The 19,668-nt window shown below is 38.5% G+C and overlaps 1 protein-coding gene across 3 annotated transcripts in view; it reads right to left on the bottom strand.

Moving 5' to 3' along the window:
- Positions 1 to 377: 377 nt before the first annotated feature.
- Positions 378 to 19,668, bottom strand: part of prkg1b (protein kinase cGMP-dependent 1b) — a 127,016-nt gene continuing 107,725 nt past the window's right edge. For 2 of the 3 annotated variants that reach the window (XM_060863976.1, XM_060863975.1), the window contains exons 8-18: positions 18,456 to 18,521; positions 15,018 to 15,092; positions 6,372 to 6,468; positions 4,543 to 4,682; positions 4,315 to 4,404; positions 4,069 to 4,210; positions 3,810 to 3,973; positions 3,080 to 3,202; positions 2,436 to 2,498; positions 2,267 to 2,333; positions 378 to 1,872 (exon numbers count right to left, since the gene is read on the bottom strand). In XM_060863976.1, coding sequence (XP_060719959.1) covers positions 1,774 to 1,872; positions 2,267 to 2,333; positions 2,436 to 2,498; positions 3,080 to 3,202; positions 3,810 to 3,973; positions 4,069 to 4,210; positions 4,315 to 4,404; positions 4,543 to 4,682; positions 6,372 to 6,468; positions 15,018 to 15,092; positions 18,456 to 18,521 — 1,126 coding nt within the window. In that variant the 3' untranslated portion in view covers positions 378 to 1,773. The remainder of the gene's footprint in view (positions 1,873 to 2,266; positions 2,334 to 2,435; positions 2,499 to 3,079; positions 3,203 to 3,809; positions 3,974 to 4,068; positions 4,211 to 4,314; positions 4,405 to 4,542; positions 4,683 to 6,371; positions 6,469 to 15,017; positions 15,093 to 18,455; positions 18,522 to 19,668) is intronic. The other variant, XR_009647942.1, reaches the window with a different exon arrangement.

Here is a 19,668-nt window from a genome sequence, read left to right as displayed (position 1 = left end):
TTTTAAATTTGACCAAACCTCACAAAATGATCCTTATTGATGATTTCTTTCATACTATTAACTTATACAACTGACTGACAGTTGAAGCAGTAGATTATGGGCCAATGATGTCATCTGCACCTCGAGTAATTACACCTTTTGATGTCTGAGACAATGCTTTTTTGGGGAACGGTCGTTTCTCAAGTTTATCTATGTCGGAGAGGGCAGGGGAGATAGCTGTTTACAAATCATTATCACCAACTGATATGAGTCAGGGTTAAGCCAAAGCTCAGTGTTCCCTGTGAAGTCATTATGAGTTTTTATCCAAGTGGAAACGGTTAGAAGTGCAGTCCTGATAGGACAGAGAGAAGAGCAGCATCACGACTACAAAGTCCAAGTACGCTTGATGCTTTTATTGTAAGAAAAAGGCATAGAAATCGCTGAACCTTAAAAAAGCCACAAACGAGTAAGGATTACATATTTGAGGTGTTCACCTAGTCATGCAGCATCAGTACCAACGTAGGGTCTACATTGAATGCCATTGAATTAAGGCACTTCTCATAATGCCAGAAAAAACAACAACAACAAAAAACAAAACAAAACGATAAGCACAAACTGTCCATCATGAAGTTTCGGACAAAAGAGTTCGACGAATTCTACAAAGTACCATACAGATAAAACATATTCCAAACAAATGAAATAACAAAGCCAGCTTTACTCTGACAATGTTTTTTTTTTTCTTATTATTCTTCTACAAGTGTCACAAAAATATCAGCACTGAATATGTACATAAATATTTACCTCTGGTCCTATAATAAATAAAAACCCTTAATTTGTTTTCCAGCACAGTAGTTTGTGTTCAAGCTATTGTCAGCCTTCAGGCGGTCGGCTGGCCATCGATGATTGGATGATTGTGGTTATGGAGTAGGCATGGCCAGCAGTAATGTCAGGGCAGGTCAGATAGCAGCATATACATTAGAATTGTTTGCTGATTGTTTGTCTTTCTCTTCATGCACTCATTCGCCTCAGGTGGCTTGTGTTTTGTCACAGACTGCCCTCTGGTGGTGTAAACCTGCACACGCTGACCCTTGACTAAGACACATTCAGTATAAGAAAATTAGTGGATGGATGGATGGATTTTTTTTGACATTTTTTTTAAGAATACAGAGCTGTGATTCTATTTGAAGCAAAACTGTTATGAATACTCATCTGACTAGATAGGCATGGTGGAGAAGCATTAAAGTGGAAGGGCATTTTGTCATATTTAAGGACATATGCCTTTGCAACTTTTATTACGTATGTTTTCACTCTTTAATGACGTATAGTGTCTGAGACTTTCCAAATATATAGTAACCGTATATATACACAATCATATATGATATACTCTTACACTGGCTAAGAAACTAAAGCTCTGCAAAGCAAGTGAGCGTGGAGTTTTAACAGCACGACCAGGTTTAACTCATGCTCTGTCCAATCAGTAAAAGGCAAATAGAGCAGAAGCGTAAAGGTCTATAAATGGACAGAACGTAAAGGAGGAATAATGAGATGTGATAAAGCTATCAGAGCGTGTCTTCAAAACTCAACACAGAAAAATGGGCGTTTTTTTGGGGGGCGTTTATGGATCTGGGGCATCCCAATGGGAACAGCATTGGGGAAGGCATCATGGTGACCCAGAGCTGGACATCTAATGTTTTTTTTTTGTTTAATTTTGCCGACTTGAGCAGCAGTCACTAAACTTACTCAACACAACCATGTCCTGAAGGTTTTGACTGACAGTCAGACAGGCAAATTGGATCAGAAATCCGTGTCCCAGCCTGAGTTGTCGTCGGGTGGTGGGTCCTCGTTGTCCTCTGGGAAACTGTCAAAGTTACTGGTGTCAGTGGGGGATGACACCTTAGAGAGAAAAGCACAATTATAATAAGAATTTTAAGTAAATTCCAGAAGTATAATTGTGTGTTGTGTCCATTCATCCATTCACCCATCCATCCGTCCATCCATCCATCCATCCATCCATACGTCCATCCATCCTTTTATTCAGCCATGTATTGCTAAGTTCATCCATCCATCCATCTATCCATCCCTCCATCCGTCCATCCATCTATACATATATCCATTAATCTTTCCATCAATTCATTCATGCAACCATATGTTTATCAATCCTATTATTCAGCCATTCATTGATAAATCCATACACCCATCCAAACAACCACCCACCCATCCATCCATACACCCATCCATCCATCTATCCATGCATTCATCATTAGTAGAAACAACAGAAGAAACTTACTTCAGGTATAATAGGAGGGATAAGAGTCCCTTTACGCAACCCTTCCCAGTTAAAGCCTTCAAACCATCTGAGGTTAGAAGAAAAGATTATTAAGGCATTATGAGACTTAGGTCTAAGTCAAAGGCTATTATTATTATTGTGCCATTACACAATTTTCTATACTACTTACTTGTGCTTTTGGATGTCTTTCACCCCATTTTTCAAGTTTCCTAATCTCTCAGATGGATTGTCCCTGTAAAAAACATGAAATAAATTGAAAATGAATTAAAATGGCAAGGATAACAACATCAAAACAAAACATTGTTAACTAAGGGTTGTGTAACTGCTCAAGCACATGACTATCTGAGAGTTTAATTCAGGCAGCAAAGATGTGTTAAGTTACATATACACAAATGACATTTCCAACTTTATTGCTTTTCAGGCTAATAAAAGTAAATAAATGGCAATAAATAAAAATGATGCAAAATAATACACTATTTTGTCAGGGATAATTAAAGTATAGTAGATAGATGAGCTCATAGCTCAGCTGAGACAATTTATTCTGGAGGACACGACGTCTAAAGCGGCATTTCGGAGGATTTCTTTATTTAATTCCTCAGTCGCATGTGAAATCAAGTCAGGATCGGTTTACATGAGCTGGAATGTGCTGCTGAGGTGATTGGACTGTGATTGGATAGTGATGTGTTTTCTCCACCATTCTGACTAACCAACACAGTGATGACTAATGAATGTATCAGTTAATTAGTCAGGACATCCCCTGCTATTAGCACAGTACATGAACAGCACAATGTTTAATAAAAAAAAACCTTATACCTGCATAGTTTCTTTATTAGATTGGCAGCATTTTTGGTGATCTTCTTTGGAAATTCAATCATATCGATACCTCTTAAAATTATATTGTATGTCTTCATTGGATCTGGCCCTGAGAACGGTGGGCTGCAAAATGGCATGACACAAGTTTTATGCTTCAGAACCTCTTTTGATTAGTTTTGTTTACATTTCTCTTTAATCCATGCATCACTGCACCTACAGTATATAACCATATAACCTACCTACAATTCATCCATCCATCTATTCATCAATTCATAAATTTTACCTTATATCCATCAATCAATACATCCATTTACTGTATATATAATTCCTTAAAACCACATAACTATCCATGCATCCATCCTTCCATCCATTTATATAACCATATAACCATCCATCTATCCATCCATCCATTTATTTATCTATCCATGATTTAATATAATCCATCCATTCCTCTATCTATCCATTGATTCATATATCCATCCATCCATCCATCCATCCATCCATCCATCCATCCACCTTTAAATCCCTAAAACCACATAACCATCCATCCATTTATATAACCATATATCATATATATCTATCAGTCTATCTATCCAATCATCCATCTATCCATCCATCTATCCATCCACATAAATTTATCAATACTGTATATGGATATTGTTAATGAAAATCTCTTATTTATTAGATTTTGTCTAAATTTCTCTCTAAAGACTTAAATGTTATTGTTTACCTGCCAGTCAGGAGTTCATACATGAGGATACCAAGTGACCAATAATCTGCTGAGATGTCATGACCTTTATTGAGGATAATCTCTGGGGCTACATATTCTGGAGTTCCGCAGAAAGTCCACGTCTTCTTCCCAAATCCAATCTTTTTGGCAAAACCAAAGTCCACCTGCAGTGAAACCAAGTGATGTAACCAGCCTCTTTGAAACCCCTGAGATTCATCATCATTACATTTAATGAAAGATCATAAAAGTGTCAGCTCACCAGCTTGGCATAGCCTCTGTGATCTAGGATGAGATTTTCTGGCTTGAGATCTCGATAAATTATCCCTTTGGAATGCAAATAAGCAAAGGCTTCCACCACACAGGCTGTGTAAAAACGTGTTGTGGAGTCTTCAAAAGATCCTCTGGAGGTTATAAATAAGGTGAAAATGTCAGAATCTGGCTACGTGGACTAACACGTGTGTTATAATGCAATTATACTGTATATTGCTGTAATGCAGCTGGTTACCTATCTCTAAGAATGGTCCATAGTTCTCCTCCCAAACAGGCTTCCATCAGCATATACAGATATTTGCTGTCTTTAAATGTCCTGTATAATCTGAATAAGCAAAATGTATGAGGAATTAAATAATTAGCAGTAGCAGTCTTATTGTTCTTATTCCAGTGGAAAGAATCTGATCAATGTATTGAATTGAAGAATTTATAATTTAGCTCGAAAGGAAGGACTTGTCACTACCTCACTATAAAGTCTGAATGCGCCTCCTGCATGATGTGTTTCTCAGAGCGGATGTGTTCCTGTTGCCGCGTGTCCACGATGTGGCGCTTTTTCAGAATCTTCATGGCGAACGTTTTGGTCTCCTCACTTTTGAGCTGCACCTAGATGGAAAAATCAACGGGAAACAAAAGGGACAAGCACATGAGCTCTTGTTGCAAGATGGATTTTTAACTTAAATTGTAAATTTAAAATTTATAAATATCTTTTTTTTTCAGCTTCATCTATTTCACCATTGTATCAATGTCTATTGATATATCTGTTACTTCACTGGCTACGTTTTGTACAGAACAAAGAAATTGTTCTAATCTTAGTGTAATACTACAAAAACCAGCTGCGAGAGGTTAAGGGAATTATTATGATTAATCCGGATGCCTTTTCTACAAGAAGATCTTAGCAGCCACACTGGAGAACTAGTGCAATTCATTTGTATTGATGTAGCACTTTTAGCAGTGGGCGTTGTTTCAAAGCAGCTTTACAGGAATATAATAATATAAGTGATTTATTAAATTTAATCCCTAACGAGGAAGCCGAAGTTGATGGTGTTGAGGAAAATCTCCCTGGGATGATATTAGGAAGAAACCTTGAGAGAAACCAGAGTGAAAAGGGAATCATTTTAAGTAGAAGCTTGATGCTCGCTGAGCAAAAAAGAGGTGATGAAGAGCAACATGACGACATGCAGCAAGCAGTCTTATGTGGAGCTCTTGTTGTTTGCGTTTGTACCCAGGGTGGTTACCACTTCCGGAGACTAATCATAGTCTTGGAAACCTGAATACAGCTTGACAAGCGTGCACAGATATTTCACATGTCGTACACGTCAGGGGCCATTTGATCTCTCTACAAGATCTACATCTGGCAGAAGGCCACTTGTTTTTAGCATAGAGCTACACAGCTTTAAATAGGTGTACTTAATGGGGATTCCTCTGTAGGCCAGACTACTGGGCTTTTCCTTTTCCTTACAACGCTGCTGTAGATCTGCTCCAACTACAACCACTGAAGATATACAGTAGTACAGTTAGAATATACTTATTCAAGAGGGTTTCTATACATTTGGCTGCTCTTCTGTTTGTCAGAAACATTTTAATTATGTTTCATACAGTACGTTTTCAATCAACTCCAGAATTGCTGTCGTGAAAAGTGCAAAACAAGCGAGCTTAAATATCTCAGTTTGGTTTGAACTCTTTTATTTAATAAATACATATAGAAACTGTAGTGTAGATTGTACAGCAGGAAATTGCTGGCAGTCTCACAATTAATATTTGATGAAATCTGCTCGGGAGAGAACAACATCACGCGTAATACGAATGTTTGTGTGAAAGCACCGAACATTTTGATGCTAATTTTCAAATGAATATGATGCTTTTTGTTCAGTAATTTTTTGACAAATGAAATACTATTATTATTATTATTATTATTATTATTATTATTATTATTGTTATTATTATTATGTTCTTGTTCACCTCGTGTCCTTGAGTCACAAGTGAGATCTATTAACACAGGTCTAAACTAGTACTGGAAAGTTACCCTGAATAGAGCTGCAATATTTCCTAGACCTGACCTGTGCAGCATGCATAAGACCTTCATATTACAGCAGCTGTACATCTTAAATTAACAGCATAAAAAAAAACCCCACACAAATATATTATTCTGTGGTAAAGTTTATAGACGTCTTGTATTTTAATTGTTTCTTGAGCACTGAACTACAGTTGGTTAAGCAATACAGGAAATATGACTGACAAAAATAACAGAAAGCAAATTTATAAATAAGATAGACAGTTTTCTGGCCTTCCTACCAGCTCGACTCGTCCGAATCCTCCCACCCCTAAGGTGTCGATGATGTTGAAGTCCACCAGCTTCAGGTTGGAGAAGAAGGCGTTTTCTGCCTCGTATCTACATTTTTTAAAGTGAAAAAAGGGGAACTTCTTAGAGGTCTGAACAGAGTACGTAACAGGGAATGTGAGCAGAGCAGGAACGGAGGCAGGTAAACTGTTAATTCGCCCTCTCGCCCTCCGGTCCCGCACTGGAACAGGAAGAAGATCCCGCATTCCTCCTTCCTCTTGGTCCAGCCAAAAGATATAATAATACAGAATGGTCCAATGGATCCCTTTCAGAAAGCAGAACAATACTGCTATAGCGATCTTATAGATCTTGCTTGTCGAAGGCGCTTGATTCTTAACTTTATGAGAACGTTCGGCAGAGAGTTCGCGACAGCCCGAGCTCAAACGTTGAGTTACGGCGCCATTTACAGTTTACATTTTGAACGGTACACAGCAATGTTAGCTGTGTATGGAGAAAGAAAGACTTGTCCAGATCCCTAAAGTCTCCCTGCATGAAGCTCAGCCTCTGACCACCACCACAAGTCTCTTTAATTATCAAAGTGAATCTCAAACCAGGTAAATAAGCAATATTCCTAGTTCAGAGAACCAGCGAGTAACAGATGGCAGAGTCAAATTTAAAGCAGCGACTAAAATGTCCTCCCTCAAGGCTGTGTCACTGACCAGGGCTGCTCAGTGATAGAGCAAGTGAATAGCTCGAGAGCAGTCCTTATGCTTAAAGGTCAGTCAGCATGCCAAAACACTGGCCATGTGTGTCTCTCTACGAGCAGTGGCCTCCACTGGTTCTGTCTGCCTGATGATCGCTTGAGTATTTTTAGCCTGTGAACATGGGTCAAGGTTATTCCAGTTAGCAATCCTTCTACATCTCTGCCCTTTCTGCAAACAACTAGTCAATCATCACTTAACATTCACTTTCCACCAAAATAGGACTTTTGTGTGCTTTAAGTGTTCCACACAACTCTGTCTGTGTAGAAGAGCTGTAATATTGTGCTGTTGTAAACAGTACGTGAACAAATATGAAGCTTTGCCACCGGTACAGGGAAAAAAAAATGGATGGATGGATGGATGGATGGATGGATGCACTTTGACCTGAGGGAGGGACAGATATGACAGACACAGCGTGAAGCTCAAGGGACAAACACACACTCTGTTCAGGTCTGGTCAGGTTTGTAGCAGATTAAATAACGACTAGTTTATATTTTGGGAAAAATCGCCAACTAAATTTTTAAAGTATAGTTCCTTTGGCTAGTTCATTGGTTTGCATATTTGATTTGGCACAGGACTCGATGCCCATCCTGATGCAAGCCTTCACAATTTTTCCGGGCTTGGGACTGGCACTAAGAGAGCACTGTCTTGTGCAACCCTAGTTTGGTTCCCCAGCCAGGAATTCAACCCACTATACGGTGGCAAAAAGCATTGAAGCCTAAACTCTAGTCCTCCAGGGAACCACCATACATTTGATGTGCATTTGAGACAAGTTATTAAATTAGCATGATGAACTGACAAAGAACAACTGAAGAAGAAGAAGTGATGCACTGTTAGAGCCAGATCTGAATTGTGAAATCTGAATTATGATAAGCGATACACCTACTCCATACTGTCCGAGGTTCCTTGGGGTTCTATGAAGAGCCCTAGGCTTCTGTATTTGGCCAATTAATCCTTTTCCCTAAGAATGGTTTTATGTAGAAACCTTGGAGACCAGTCAAGCTTATACATTCAAAAGGGTTCCATAATTGAAAGCATTTGTGAGATGAACACTTTTTGGAATTGTATCTCTATGTAGATAAAGGTGTGAGATGTTCATTATTATGAATATTAATTAATACTAGTTTTTTACTGTTTGAATATTGCATACAATAAGAAGAAGAAGAAGAAGAAGAAGAAGAAGAAGAGGAAGAAGAAGAAACACTAAACGATTCTAAAAAGAACCATCTAACTTGGATTTGAAGATCCCCACTGGGTTCTTTTCAATGAAACCTTCATAACACTTCTACACAATACAAAGAACCAGTCTGGGGTTCCATGTAATATAGGAAGCAAGTGATAGAACCCTTTTAGGTTCTATATAAAAGCATTTATTTTAAGAGTGCAGCTGACGACTTCTGTAGTAATCTGTATCAAATGTATGATAACTAACAAACGTTCATTGATTCTTATAAACGTGGTTGGAACGAACCAGGAGTTACGATGAGAGGGTTCTTTTAAACAAAGTTTAATGAGGTTCCTCTGGACTCTTAAAAATCAAAGGTGCTGGGAAGAATCAAAAAGGGACATTCACAGTGAGGTCAAAGAAGAACCATTTTTGGTTCCCCAAGGAACCTTTTTAGCAACCTTTCAGTTTATTCCTAGTGTCAAAAAAGCATTTTTAAGAACCTTTTTTCCACTGCAAAGAACCTTTGTGTAATGGAAATGTTCCATGGATGTAACTCTGATGAAGAACCATTGAAGAACCTTTGACTTTGGCTTTTTGACAAATTATTATAAGTTTGTAATTAGGCTTTCCTGTGAATAAGACTCTCATGACGCTAATAAAGAATGACTGCCAACAGAAGACAGATTCTGTACATTTAGTAAAAAGTGTTCCCTTAGGTGTTGACTGGATTATTTCAGAGTGGTGGGGCTGAGTGTGGTAAAGGATCTCCGGTGTTATTTTAGGTGAGTGAAAACACTTCAGGGAACACCGGTGTTATCTGACCACAGCAGAAGAACACAGCATCAGCGAAACGCTTCTGGTTTGAGACGAGCAGTTATATTTCAGTACAGTTAAATGAATTATTTTTTCATACAGGATGACGTGGGCAAATCCGCTCCACACTGTATGGTGCACACGTTATATTTTAGGGAGGTGACTCGGGTAATTCCTAATGCAAATCATCATTCCTTGGTTATAATCGTTCCTGGTTTGTTTCTGTCGCCATAGATACGACCAAGGCCTGCTGAAAGTGTCAGCTTGCATGGGGAATCTCTGAACTCCATAAGAGGGAAGAGGAGCCACCGTCATATGTTCCAGGTTGTAAATGGATGACAGCTGATATGTAAGACGAGGGCTGTGAGCCGAGCTCTGATTCTGATTTTCCACTGAGCTGGCAGACTTTATGTGTAACAGCTTCGAGTAAACAAGTCCAAGTACATCACAGTGAGCGAGAGAAAAGGGATACTTGTTTATTAACCCGGAATATTAGAAGGAGCTTTACTTTACTCATGCCAGTATGCAGCAATCAGTGTGTTTTATTCCATTGATTAATATGAAATGAATTCGATTCTGGAAGATGTTCAGGAGGGTGATGTAATCCTACATTTCAGATGAGCATGCAGGTAACACAGAGTTAAGTTGAGCTAAAGGATTGCTTGGATCCTGGCTTGGATGACCTCTAACCTTTCAGAGAGCCACCGCACAATGCCGTCGCATTCCGTCGTACCAACGTTTCTGCTTCTCAGTATATTCTCCTCTGAGGATGCAGCTGTAAAAATAAGCACTAAGTCCAAAATCCAGCGTGGACGTAGCCAGCTTTGTCAGGGGTCAGTGATTAGCTAAAGCTCGTCCAGGTGCAGGGTTTGACCTTATGCTTGAAGATGATCAGAAGTGAGAGGAAAAACCCCTTGACCTGAGAAGAATGGCCTAATCCTCAGTCAGCTCACACTGGATTTCTTTTTAAATAATACATTTTTGAATTAAATTAAAGTGAGATGTAGCGTAGTAGGTGAATGCTTGGTCACCTGACTATCACAGGCATCTAAGAAGGCTTTCTGCTTAGATTTTAGAACGTAACTGTGGGGATTTCTGCTCATTCAGCTATAAGGACATTAGATATGTTCAGGCTGTGATGCTGAAGCAAGGAGGTCTGGGGTGCAGTTGGTGCTCCAGTTCATCCCAAAGTTGTTAAATGCGGTTGAAGTCAGGACTCTCAAGTTCTTCCAACCAAGGCTTCTCAAACCAGTGCCGCCTCCAAATATCCCTACTACTGTTAGGAGAAGTAGAGAAGTACTGTATGTCTTCTAGTATGACCTTCTGCTTCCACTGGGATTCTGAACTATGGAATCAGTGGACACTCATAGTGCAATCCCATAATTCAACAGGGCTGGCGTGGGAGATTTGTCAGAATCAAGAATGGTGGAAGATATCACTTTTAAGTGTTTTCGCTAGTCAAAGTTGTTGCTTTATAGTTAAACTGTACTTGTTTAACAGCAACGTGGCTGAATTAAAAACATTGGTTTGACGTCGTAGGTCACATGATGCGACCTCACTATCAACATAGAGTCTGGAATCATATTACGCATGTCGAGCAGTAGCCTGTGATTTCAGACCCAAGCTATTGTTGTCTTATTATCTTTCACTATTTTAGTTTATCCGTAAGCAAACAAATACGGAAAATCATAAACGGTTGTGTGCTGTAACTGTGTGGTAATAGTTTGAGGAAGAATCAGTTCAACCGAGGACACCAGAATAATCATCAAAAATTAAAATACATCATGTATATTTTGGGTCACTGTTTTACCCATAAATGGCTCAAAGTCGCTGCTAGCTCATCTCTTTCAGTGGAAAACTCTGGCTCTGATCTGTGTGTGGTCTTTGTTTAAACTGGAGTAGGATAAGAATTCAGGGAACTCAAGCTCAAAGAACCAGGGCATGCTCACGGCATCTGAGATTTAAGGCCCTAATTAAACAAGCCAATCCAATGTTACCTGTAATTTAGTTGTTAAACAAACCTGTAAATTTATTCTGAACTGAAAACAAGCAGCTGTTGGAATAATATATACACATGAGGACATTCAGTTAAATAAATCCATCCATAGCAACTTGGCTGTAGGTCCAAGATAGAAGATGAACAGCTATACACTCAGTCTTTGTCTATCTATCTATCTATCTATCTATCTATCTATCTATCTATCTATCTATCTATCTATCTATCTATCTATCTATCTATCTATCTATCTATCTATCTATCTATCTATCTATCTATCTATCTAACAATATAACAACTGTTTTTTATAGACTCATTAAAAGTGTGTTAATTGCCCAAAAAATCACATCCCTTCTGATAGGACTTTGTGAATAGGCTGTCATGTAGTGAGTAATAAAAAAAACAAGATTTTATTAGAACAGAAAAAAACGTCAAGGATAAAAATAGCCCATGTTTCTATGTAACTGTCTTCCAAGACTGTGATTCCTGTAATATTAACAGGATCTGTGTGGATATGTGCTTCCGTTCACTACACGTTATGAATTCAAGGAAATAAAACGATGAACAGATATTTCTTTAAAAGCAATGACTGGGTATGAACTTGTCGTGTCCTTGAAGATATGAGCTCATAGTCAGCCAAGCACAAATCAAAGAATAGGTCACATGGTTTTAAAGTCCACCTGCTTTTGGAGGTTGCTGTATATACTGTAGACTCTGAGGTTTCCTACTGGAGATTCTCTCAAGGAACCATATTGTGACAGGAGATTTTGCCTCATCTATGTCTACATCTCTTATCAAGAAACCAAATATCTTGTCTACAACTTGCCCAAATGAAGATATGCTCCTGAAATGGTCAGATTTACCAATGGGAGGAGTTTATAGTGATCAAGGATCACGGTCTGGTTCAAACAGAACTTTACCATCACAAGCAGGACATTGGAGTCAATGTGGGACTTAATGCACATTCAGTGGAGATGAACTAACAGTAATACATCCTGACATTTCTTCTTCTTACATGAGCCCAAACTACATCGTAACAGTGTGTACTGGTTTGCCAGAATCGATTGGCTTGAGATATGGACTTAAAATGTTTCTCAGACTTCGAGATGAACCATAGATGTAGATTTACATTTCACACAACAGCCAGCATAAAGTCTTATCTGCAATTAATATAGTCTGATATTAGGTCTGTACTTATCCTGTACTTACCCTAGTTTACACCTGTTTGTGTATATTATCTGTACACTGTGTATTGGTTACATGGTTACTCTTGTACCTACAGTACAATTGCACAACATATATAATTCAGTTTTTTTTAGACATATTGTGTGCCTGTACTATGCAATGACAATAAAGTTCCATCCATCCATCCATCCATCCATCCATGCATCTATCTATCTATCTATCTATCTATCTATCTATCTATCTATCTATCTATCTATCTATCTATCTATCTATCTATCTATCTATCTATCTATCTATCTATCTATCTATCTATCTATCTATCTATCTATCTATCTATCTATCTATTCTCCTTATTCTTGAGTAGATACCATACGTGTATTAGCGCACTGCATCCAGCAGGCGGCAGCACATACATGTTGAACCAGCTGTACACTCCTAGATGACTGAAGCTAGACTTTATGACTTTGCATTAAGATAAGGTTATTTTTTAGCACATCTACATAATCACTCCATCACTACATCAATTTTCTTTAGCTTCAGGTCAGTTTTTTTTCACTTAACAAGCTCAGACATGATAATGAAGGTGATGATTTAGCTTATTTGGTACATATTTATATATAATGTTAATGTTACATTTGTTTTATTAATACTGCTCATGGTTTGTAACTTAAATAAAGTCAGTCAATTAAATATTAATGTAAAATGTTATTGATAAATTTGTCCTTCATTGTATTAGTGTAAATAACACACATCTGTTCTGGGGCATCTGGAGTAGCCTTTGTCACATATACAGTATGGTGGTCTGATATAACGCAGCACTGTGGAGCAGAAAGGGTTAAGACTCTCCTCAAGAACCCAACACAGTCAGTGTGAACCCTGATCTACTGATCTGTAACCCAGAGACATAACCTCTGCTCTTCAGGATGAACATTAATATAAGTTTATGCTTAAGGTTTATGCTCCAGTCATTGACCAGTTCATTACAACCATTTGATAAACCTTAGAAGAAGGCCATGGCAGCTGAATCCCCGTTTACATCCATCCACAGCAGAACATCCGTAATTCCACCTGTCCAAGCACAAAGGTAACTGATCTGTGTCTCCTCTGTATTCAGACCACCCCAGGAATCAAGCCTGGGGGAGCATGAGGTCAACGCTGAGCTTTCCTGAAAGTATTGAATTTGGAATTCTAAACCAGACAAAAGCACACTGACAGGTGGAAGTGGATGTGTTCACAGTGTGGAGATGAGATGATTCACTGGAATGAAATCCAGCGGTAGTCACTGACACCCTGTAAACATGGAACCTACAACAATGACAAGTCAGCGGCATAGAAAATCAGCTGTTCAAAAGGAAAACACAGGCTTGTATCTTAGTAACTAATGAACCAAATGAAAGTTCATCAGCGGTGCTCCTGAAGGCCGTTTAAACACGCATGGGCACGAGCGCTGCAGCAGCAGTGTGTTCATTAACACCAGCATATTGTGCTCACTGCAGGCATCACTCGAGCCCTCTCCACAACACAGAGCAAGTTAATGAGACAAGAGGAGCTGAACAGACACACAAACACAAACACACACAAACGCACACACACAAACAGAGAGAAGGCTCAGATCATGGCAATTCATTTGGAGAGTAAAATGAGAAATTATCAGATTATCACCATTATTCATATCATGTAATGCATGTCTGATATAAAATTAGTCAGGACTCTGAATATCCGCCCCTTTCTCATCATTTGTTTGTACAGTGTTTGGTATTTTGTGTCCTGAAACATTTGATGAGTTTTGTTTCACTTCGACCTGGTATCATGAGCCAATAGACATCAAATCTAAACTAAATCACTCAATTATCTACTGAAGATTTCACTGAAACATAACCAGTGGCTGTTAAGCTGAAAGAATGACAAGAAAAGGCTGAAATGTAGATGGATATTGAGGGAGGGATCTCCTGAGATGGAGATGATGGTCTGACGTGACTAACTATAACCACAAGGGGGCGCATTTGTACCAACAAGTTCCAAAATTTTATGTTAGTGAGAAGGAAATTAAACCTCAAACCATGATTGCATGATAGTTCTGTAAAACAATGCTGCATAATTTTTGACAACAAACAACAAAAACAGATTAAGGGTTAAATCTAGAGTGTCTCTGTGGCCATAAAACTGTTTAAATGATCACACAACAACGTGCTGATGATCTGTATCTGAAAAACAAGATTTTTTGGCTCTGTGGGATTTTTACTAGGATTTGCAGCAGATGTGGACATTTGTTTTTCCTCGATGGTTGTTGGATGTCCTCTAATGTGAATTCAGCTTTTATATCCATTTAGTTGTGTAATATATATTTGCATTACAGTATCCATCTTTCTATTCATCCATCCATCCATCCATCCATCCATAAATCCATCCATAAATCCATCCATCCACAGAGTCTGAGGGGAGCTTAGAGTCTATCCCAGCAAATTCAGGCTTGGGCACACACACAGACACACACAGACACACACACACACACACACACACACTCATTCACAGGCTACAAACTCTAGTAATGTCAATCAGCCTACAACACAATTCTTTGGACCAGAAGAGAAAAGCAGAGTACCCAGAGGAAACCACCAATCATGGGTAGAACATGCAAAGACATACAGAAGCAGGATTCCAAGCCATAACCATGAGGGTGCGACACAATATCAGATATTTTTCCACACATCTACTGCAGAATAAGCATAAAACTTACTTTGCTTTGGCTCCAGCATCCTCGTAGCCTTTGTTCGAGACGTCGTCCAGACCTCCAATCAAATGCTTAAATGAACTGCAAAATTCCAAACGAGTAGGAGTACAATTAAACAGAACAGAGAACCCTTTCTGTTTTCACCTGTTTTTGTTAAATTGCTTACATAATTGTGTAAAATGAAGCATTTACGCCATCAGGGACAAAACACAGGTCTTATTGGCTTTGTGCTAAATGATACCTGCAACTCAATGCTTAATTAACCTAACACAGATAGTTAAACTATAAATAGACAACATGTACAGCTAATTCTAATGAATAAAAATTGTAATCGCCGGTAAGCCGCTGTGGTATAACTTCAAGGTTTCAATTAATCCTTAATGAGTAAACCAGAAACTACATGATATGATAGAGGAAGAAACCCTGAGAGGAACCAGACACAAAAGAAAACCCATCCTCATCCACACTCGATCGTGTGATTATAAACCATTTTCCTTCTATAAGTCTCTACTATATGGTCAAAAAGTGCAACCAGGAAATTCGATTCGAGGTTTTAATATAAACTGCTCGCTTTTGGAGTCGTGAATCGCAGTCCAAAGCCATTGTCATGGTTTTAATCATGGTGATACTATCCAAAGTATGTACTGTATCTCCAGGTTGTTCATGTCCACATCCTCAGCAACAGCGGGCGGCTTCCAAGTGGAGACGCCAACCAGAAGTAGGCCATTAAGATGGATCAGGCAGGTCCAGAGAGCAGAAGAAGTCAGGATCACGGCAATCTCAAGAGGAAATCCTGTTTTACTGCACAGGAATATGACATACCTCGTTTTTCTTTAAGGAACCTCACACTCTTCATTAAAGTGCACGAGAGAGTCCATAAGGAAGTCTTGACCTGTGCTGTATAGTTTCCACAGCACAATTGTAACGACTTTAGTGTTACTACAGAAGACCAACGGATGCAATACATTTAGGCCTTTCTTTTCTACCTGCGTCAGCTTTATTGTAGAAAGACAACAGTTGACTTCAATATTGCAGTTCTACTAATTTTTGATGGTGCCAAAAGCCTCTTATGACCTTATTTCCATTTTCTAGTCAAATAAAAGGTCAAATGGATTCATTTAAAAACTGACTGTGTGTGAAAAGAATCATTTCCAAAATCATCTCCAAAATAGTCTTTTATTTAATTCTTATTAAACTATCATATTAAAAAAAATTTTCTCCTCGTGGAATTGAGGTACTAACCAATTAATAAAATGAAGGTCAACAGCATGAGCTGCTTATTTAAATAAGTCCCGAAAATGACAAAAAAATGAACCTTAATGGTGATTGAAAACCTCAGCATTTAAAATCAGATAATCCGTCATCGCACTTTCAGGAGCAGAGAGATTACGCCGAAGCGAAACCCTGGAGATAAACAGTGCCCATGTGTATGACAAACTGAAAATGCTCTTCATTTCTTTTCAAGCTGGAACCATTTATCAGTATTTGGGAAGCCTCATGCATCTTGAATCAGCCATAACATTCAAACCACCTGCGTAATATTGTGTAGTTCCACCAAACCAGCGCTGATCCTCCGAAGCACAGACTCCACAAGACCTCTGATGATGTGCTGTGGTATCTGGGTCCAAGACATATTAAACTCTCATACACACACTTTGTCTGCATATATACAGTTAATACTAAACCGTCTTATTAGCAGCACTATTGAATTCTCAAATCTGAGGTATATATTCATGCATTTCTTCTTATATGCTATTGTTTCTATGGCAACAGCTCGTTCGCAGGGATCTGTCTGGCGGACGATCCACATAATCCGACAGAAAATGGATTAAGAAATGAAAAATGTACAAAACATTAATGATAGAGTGAAATGTTCTGTAAGGATTTTGGTGCTTTGTAGTGGGAAGATTTCTGAGCAGCTTCTTCTTAAAAACAACAAGGTGCAATGTTTATAACGGAACGTAAATGTGTAAATGCAGAAAAGAGTCATGTGACATCATCGCATGTGAGTCATTCGGTCAAACGTGAGTACAGCTATCATAGAAATAAATTACATTTAAAGAAAAGGTTTAAAGAAGGATCCTGTGCTTAGATATTCAAGGGGTTCAAGTATTTCAGGCTTTGGTGGCCAAGTTATATCAGGTTGTGTCACCACACCCAGGAGTGGATTATTTTCCTGTAACACCACAGCACACCTTGTTCTATTTTATTTATTTGTTTTTTGTATTTTTATTTGTTTTTGCCCCCATATCCACTCTTATCCTTGCAATAGCGGTCAGATCGAGCCTTGACGAATTGCATTTTCGGCTGTTTGCTTACAGCTAAAAACGTTTATTAGCAATAAATTGAGTTTATTATTTAATAGGAAACAATACGCAGGTTTGCTCAGGTTCCATACGCACTAGATGTCAGACTTAAGAGCTGAGCAGGCAGTATAGAGGTGTGAATGTGGACATGTTCAGACTCAACATCTCTCAGACTTCCCACGGTTCAGACATCAGACTAGATGTACAAACCAATTTCGCTCATGTTGAGTAATCACCTCAGGGTTAAAATGCCAACACGGATATATGGCGTCCAAAACAAGAGACTTGTACGAGCCCTTCTCAGCGCTGTTCTGCTGAAGAGCATGCTCCATGTGGGTGGTGGGGTTGAGTATTTTTAGCAGTAAACACCCCAGAGTCAGAGTCACACACTAGAGATTTTTTTCTTTTTGTATCCCTGAAGATCTAAAATCTGGAGAACCATGATATGTGAGTTCTGTCACTCGGCACAAGGACACACTTTTTCTGTGTTTTGTATCTGTTGTACTGTCTAAAATGTTATTAAATCTTTGTGATGGAACAAAAGACTAATTAAGTCTGCAGTAGATAGATCTGCACGGACAGACCGCGACCCATGGGACTGCTGGGGATAGAACCACATCTAGACCGTATTCAAACTGCTTTTGTGTTGGTCAGCTTTGTTCAGTGAACATTTAAAGGCTTCTCCAAGAAGGAATTAGTTTTAAGTCTCTAATAAACTCAGAAATGACTCTGACCTGTTAGTTTCTCAGGAGCTCTTGGATGCTTAATTCCACTCCACTATAAATTGTACATTTAGAAACGACATTATTTACATTGACATTATTTCCTGCCCAGTGTCACTAAATGAGGATGAGGTTCTCTTCTGTGTCTGGTTCCTTTCAAGGTTTCTTCCTCATAACATCTCAGGGAGTTTTTCCTCACGACCGTCACCTTAGGCTTGATCATTAGGTATAACACTAGAGATGAATAGTAACTTTATTTTAGATTTAAGTTTTTATCTGTTTCTATACTTCTGTAAAGCTGCTTTGAGACAATGTGAATTGTTAAAAGTGCGAAACAATTAAACTGAATTAAACTGAACTGAAGTCACAGTGGAATGGAGAACATGCTGAGAGGTGAACAGAAACACGTAACTCACTCTCTGTCAATGACCAGGCAGGTGACAGCTCCAGCGGCAATGACGTTGGCCGTCCTGATGTCTTCTCTGTGGGAACACAAAACGACAACGAATCAGTCCTGTGCCGTCAAATCCGTTCGACGTGGCAACATCTCTTCATTAGAGCACAGAGAATTAGGGTGTCAGGGTTACGTGTCATTTTGAACAATAAACAATTGTCTGTGTTTAGTTGTTTCTTGCTGTATTACTTCCTTAACAGAGTTTTTACACTGAGGGTCGTTCTTACTGAATGTATTCATTAATAGACTTCAAAGCATTTCTGTAAGTCGCTCTGGATAAATGCATCTTCCAAAATACAACAAGGCATGTGTATAAAAATTTTATTAACTGTATATATATATATATATATATATATATATATATATATATATATATATATATATATATATATATAATCAAAGCTTAACAGAATTTATACATTCAAGTCTTAATGACTCTGAACACATAAGGTAGAGTAACTCTATCAGTGATATAGCTCGCCTCGATGACACTGAAGTCCTCCTCACTGCAGGTATGGAGCTCAGATATAAAAGAGACTGAAGCAGAACTTTCAGATCCTCCATCATTGAAATGCTTTGTGGTTCTGTGCTAAGTGTGGAACTGTGTTAAGGGAAATGTACTAAGACGAAGAGATCACACTGGAACGTTCTACCCTTAGTGAACGTTCTACCCAACTGCACCTTGTTAAAGCACTGAATATAGGTGTCCATGCAGGTGTCCACACACACACACACACACACACACACACACACACACACACACACACATTCAGTCACATCAGGTGTAAATGAGTTCCTAATTGGTGGAATATTTAAATGTTGCGTATTTCAGCTGGTTCCTGTACCACTCCATGACTCCATGAAATTTGTGAGTACAGAAGAACTTCAGTACTTCATGAGTCATTATTGTAGATCCTTTCACAACTATCCACCATGGAAAGTGATTAATTCTCCTTTGGGAGTAGATATTATTTCTGTCCCTATGAGCAATCTCAGAGCGGTTCTTCTGGTGCAGCTAAAAATTCAATATCGGAATGAAGCTCATTACATTTAGGCAGAAAATAAAAACATGTAACTTTTTTCTTTACTTCAGGAAGCAGTAGTATGTTGAAAATTTGACTTATATTAAAATTTTTACTAGTTATCTCAAAATTTCAGATGTATTATCTCAAAAT

The sequence above is a fragment of the Tachysurus vachellii genome, chromosome 2 (assembly GCF_030014155.1).
Source record: "Tachysurus vachellii isolate PV-2020 chromosome 2, HZAU_Pvac_v1, whole genome shotgun sequence".
Lineage (NCBI taxonomy): Eukaryota > Metazoa > Chordata > Actinopteri > Siluriformes > Bagridae > Tachysurus > Tachysurus vachellii.
This window is presented reverse-complemented; position numbering and strand designations above follow the sequence as displayed.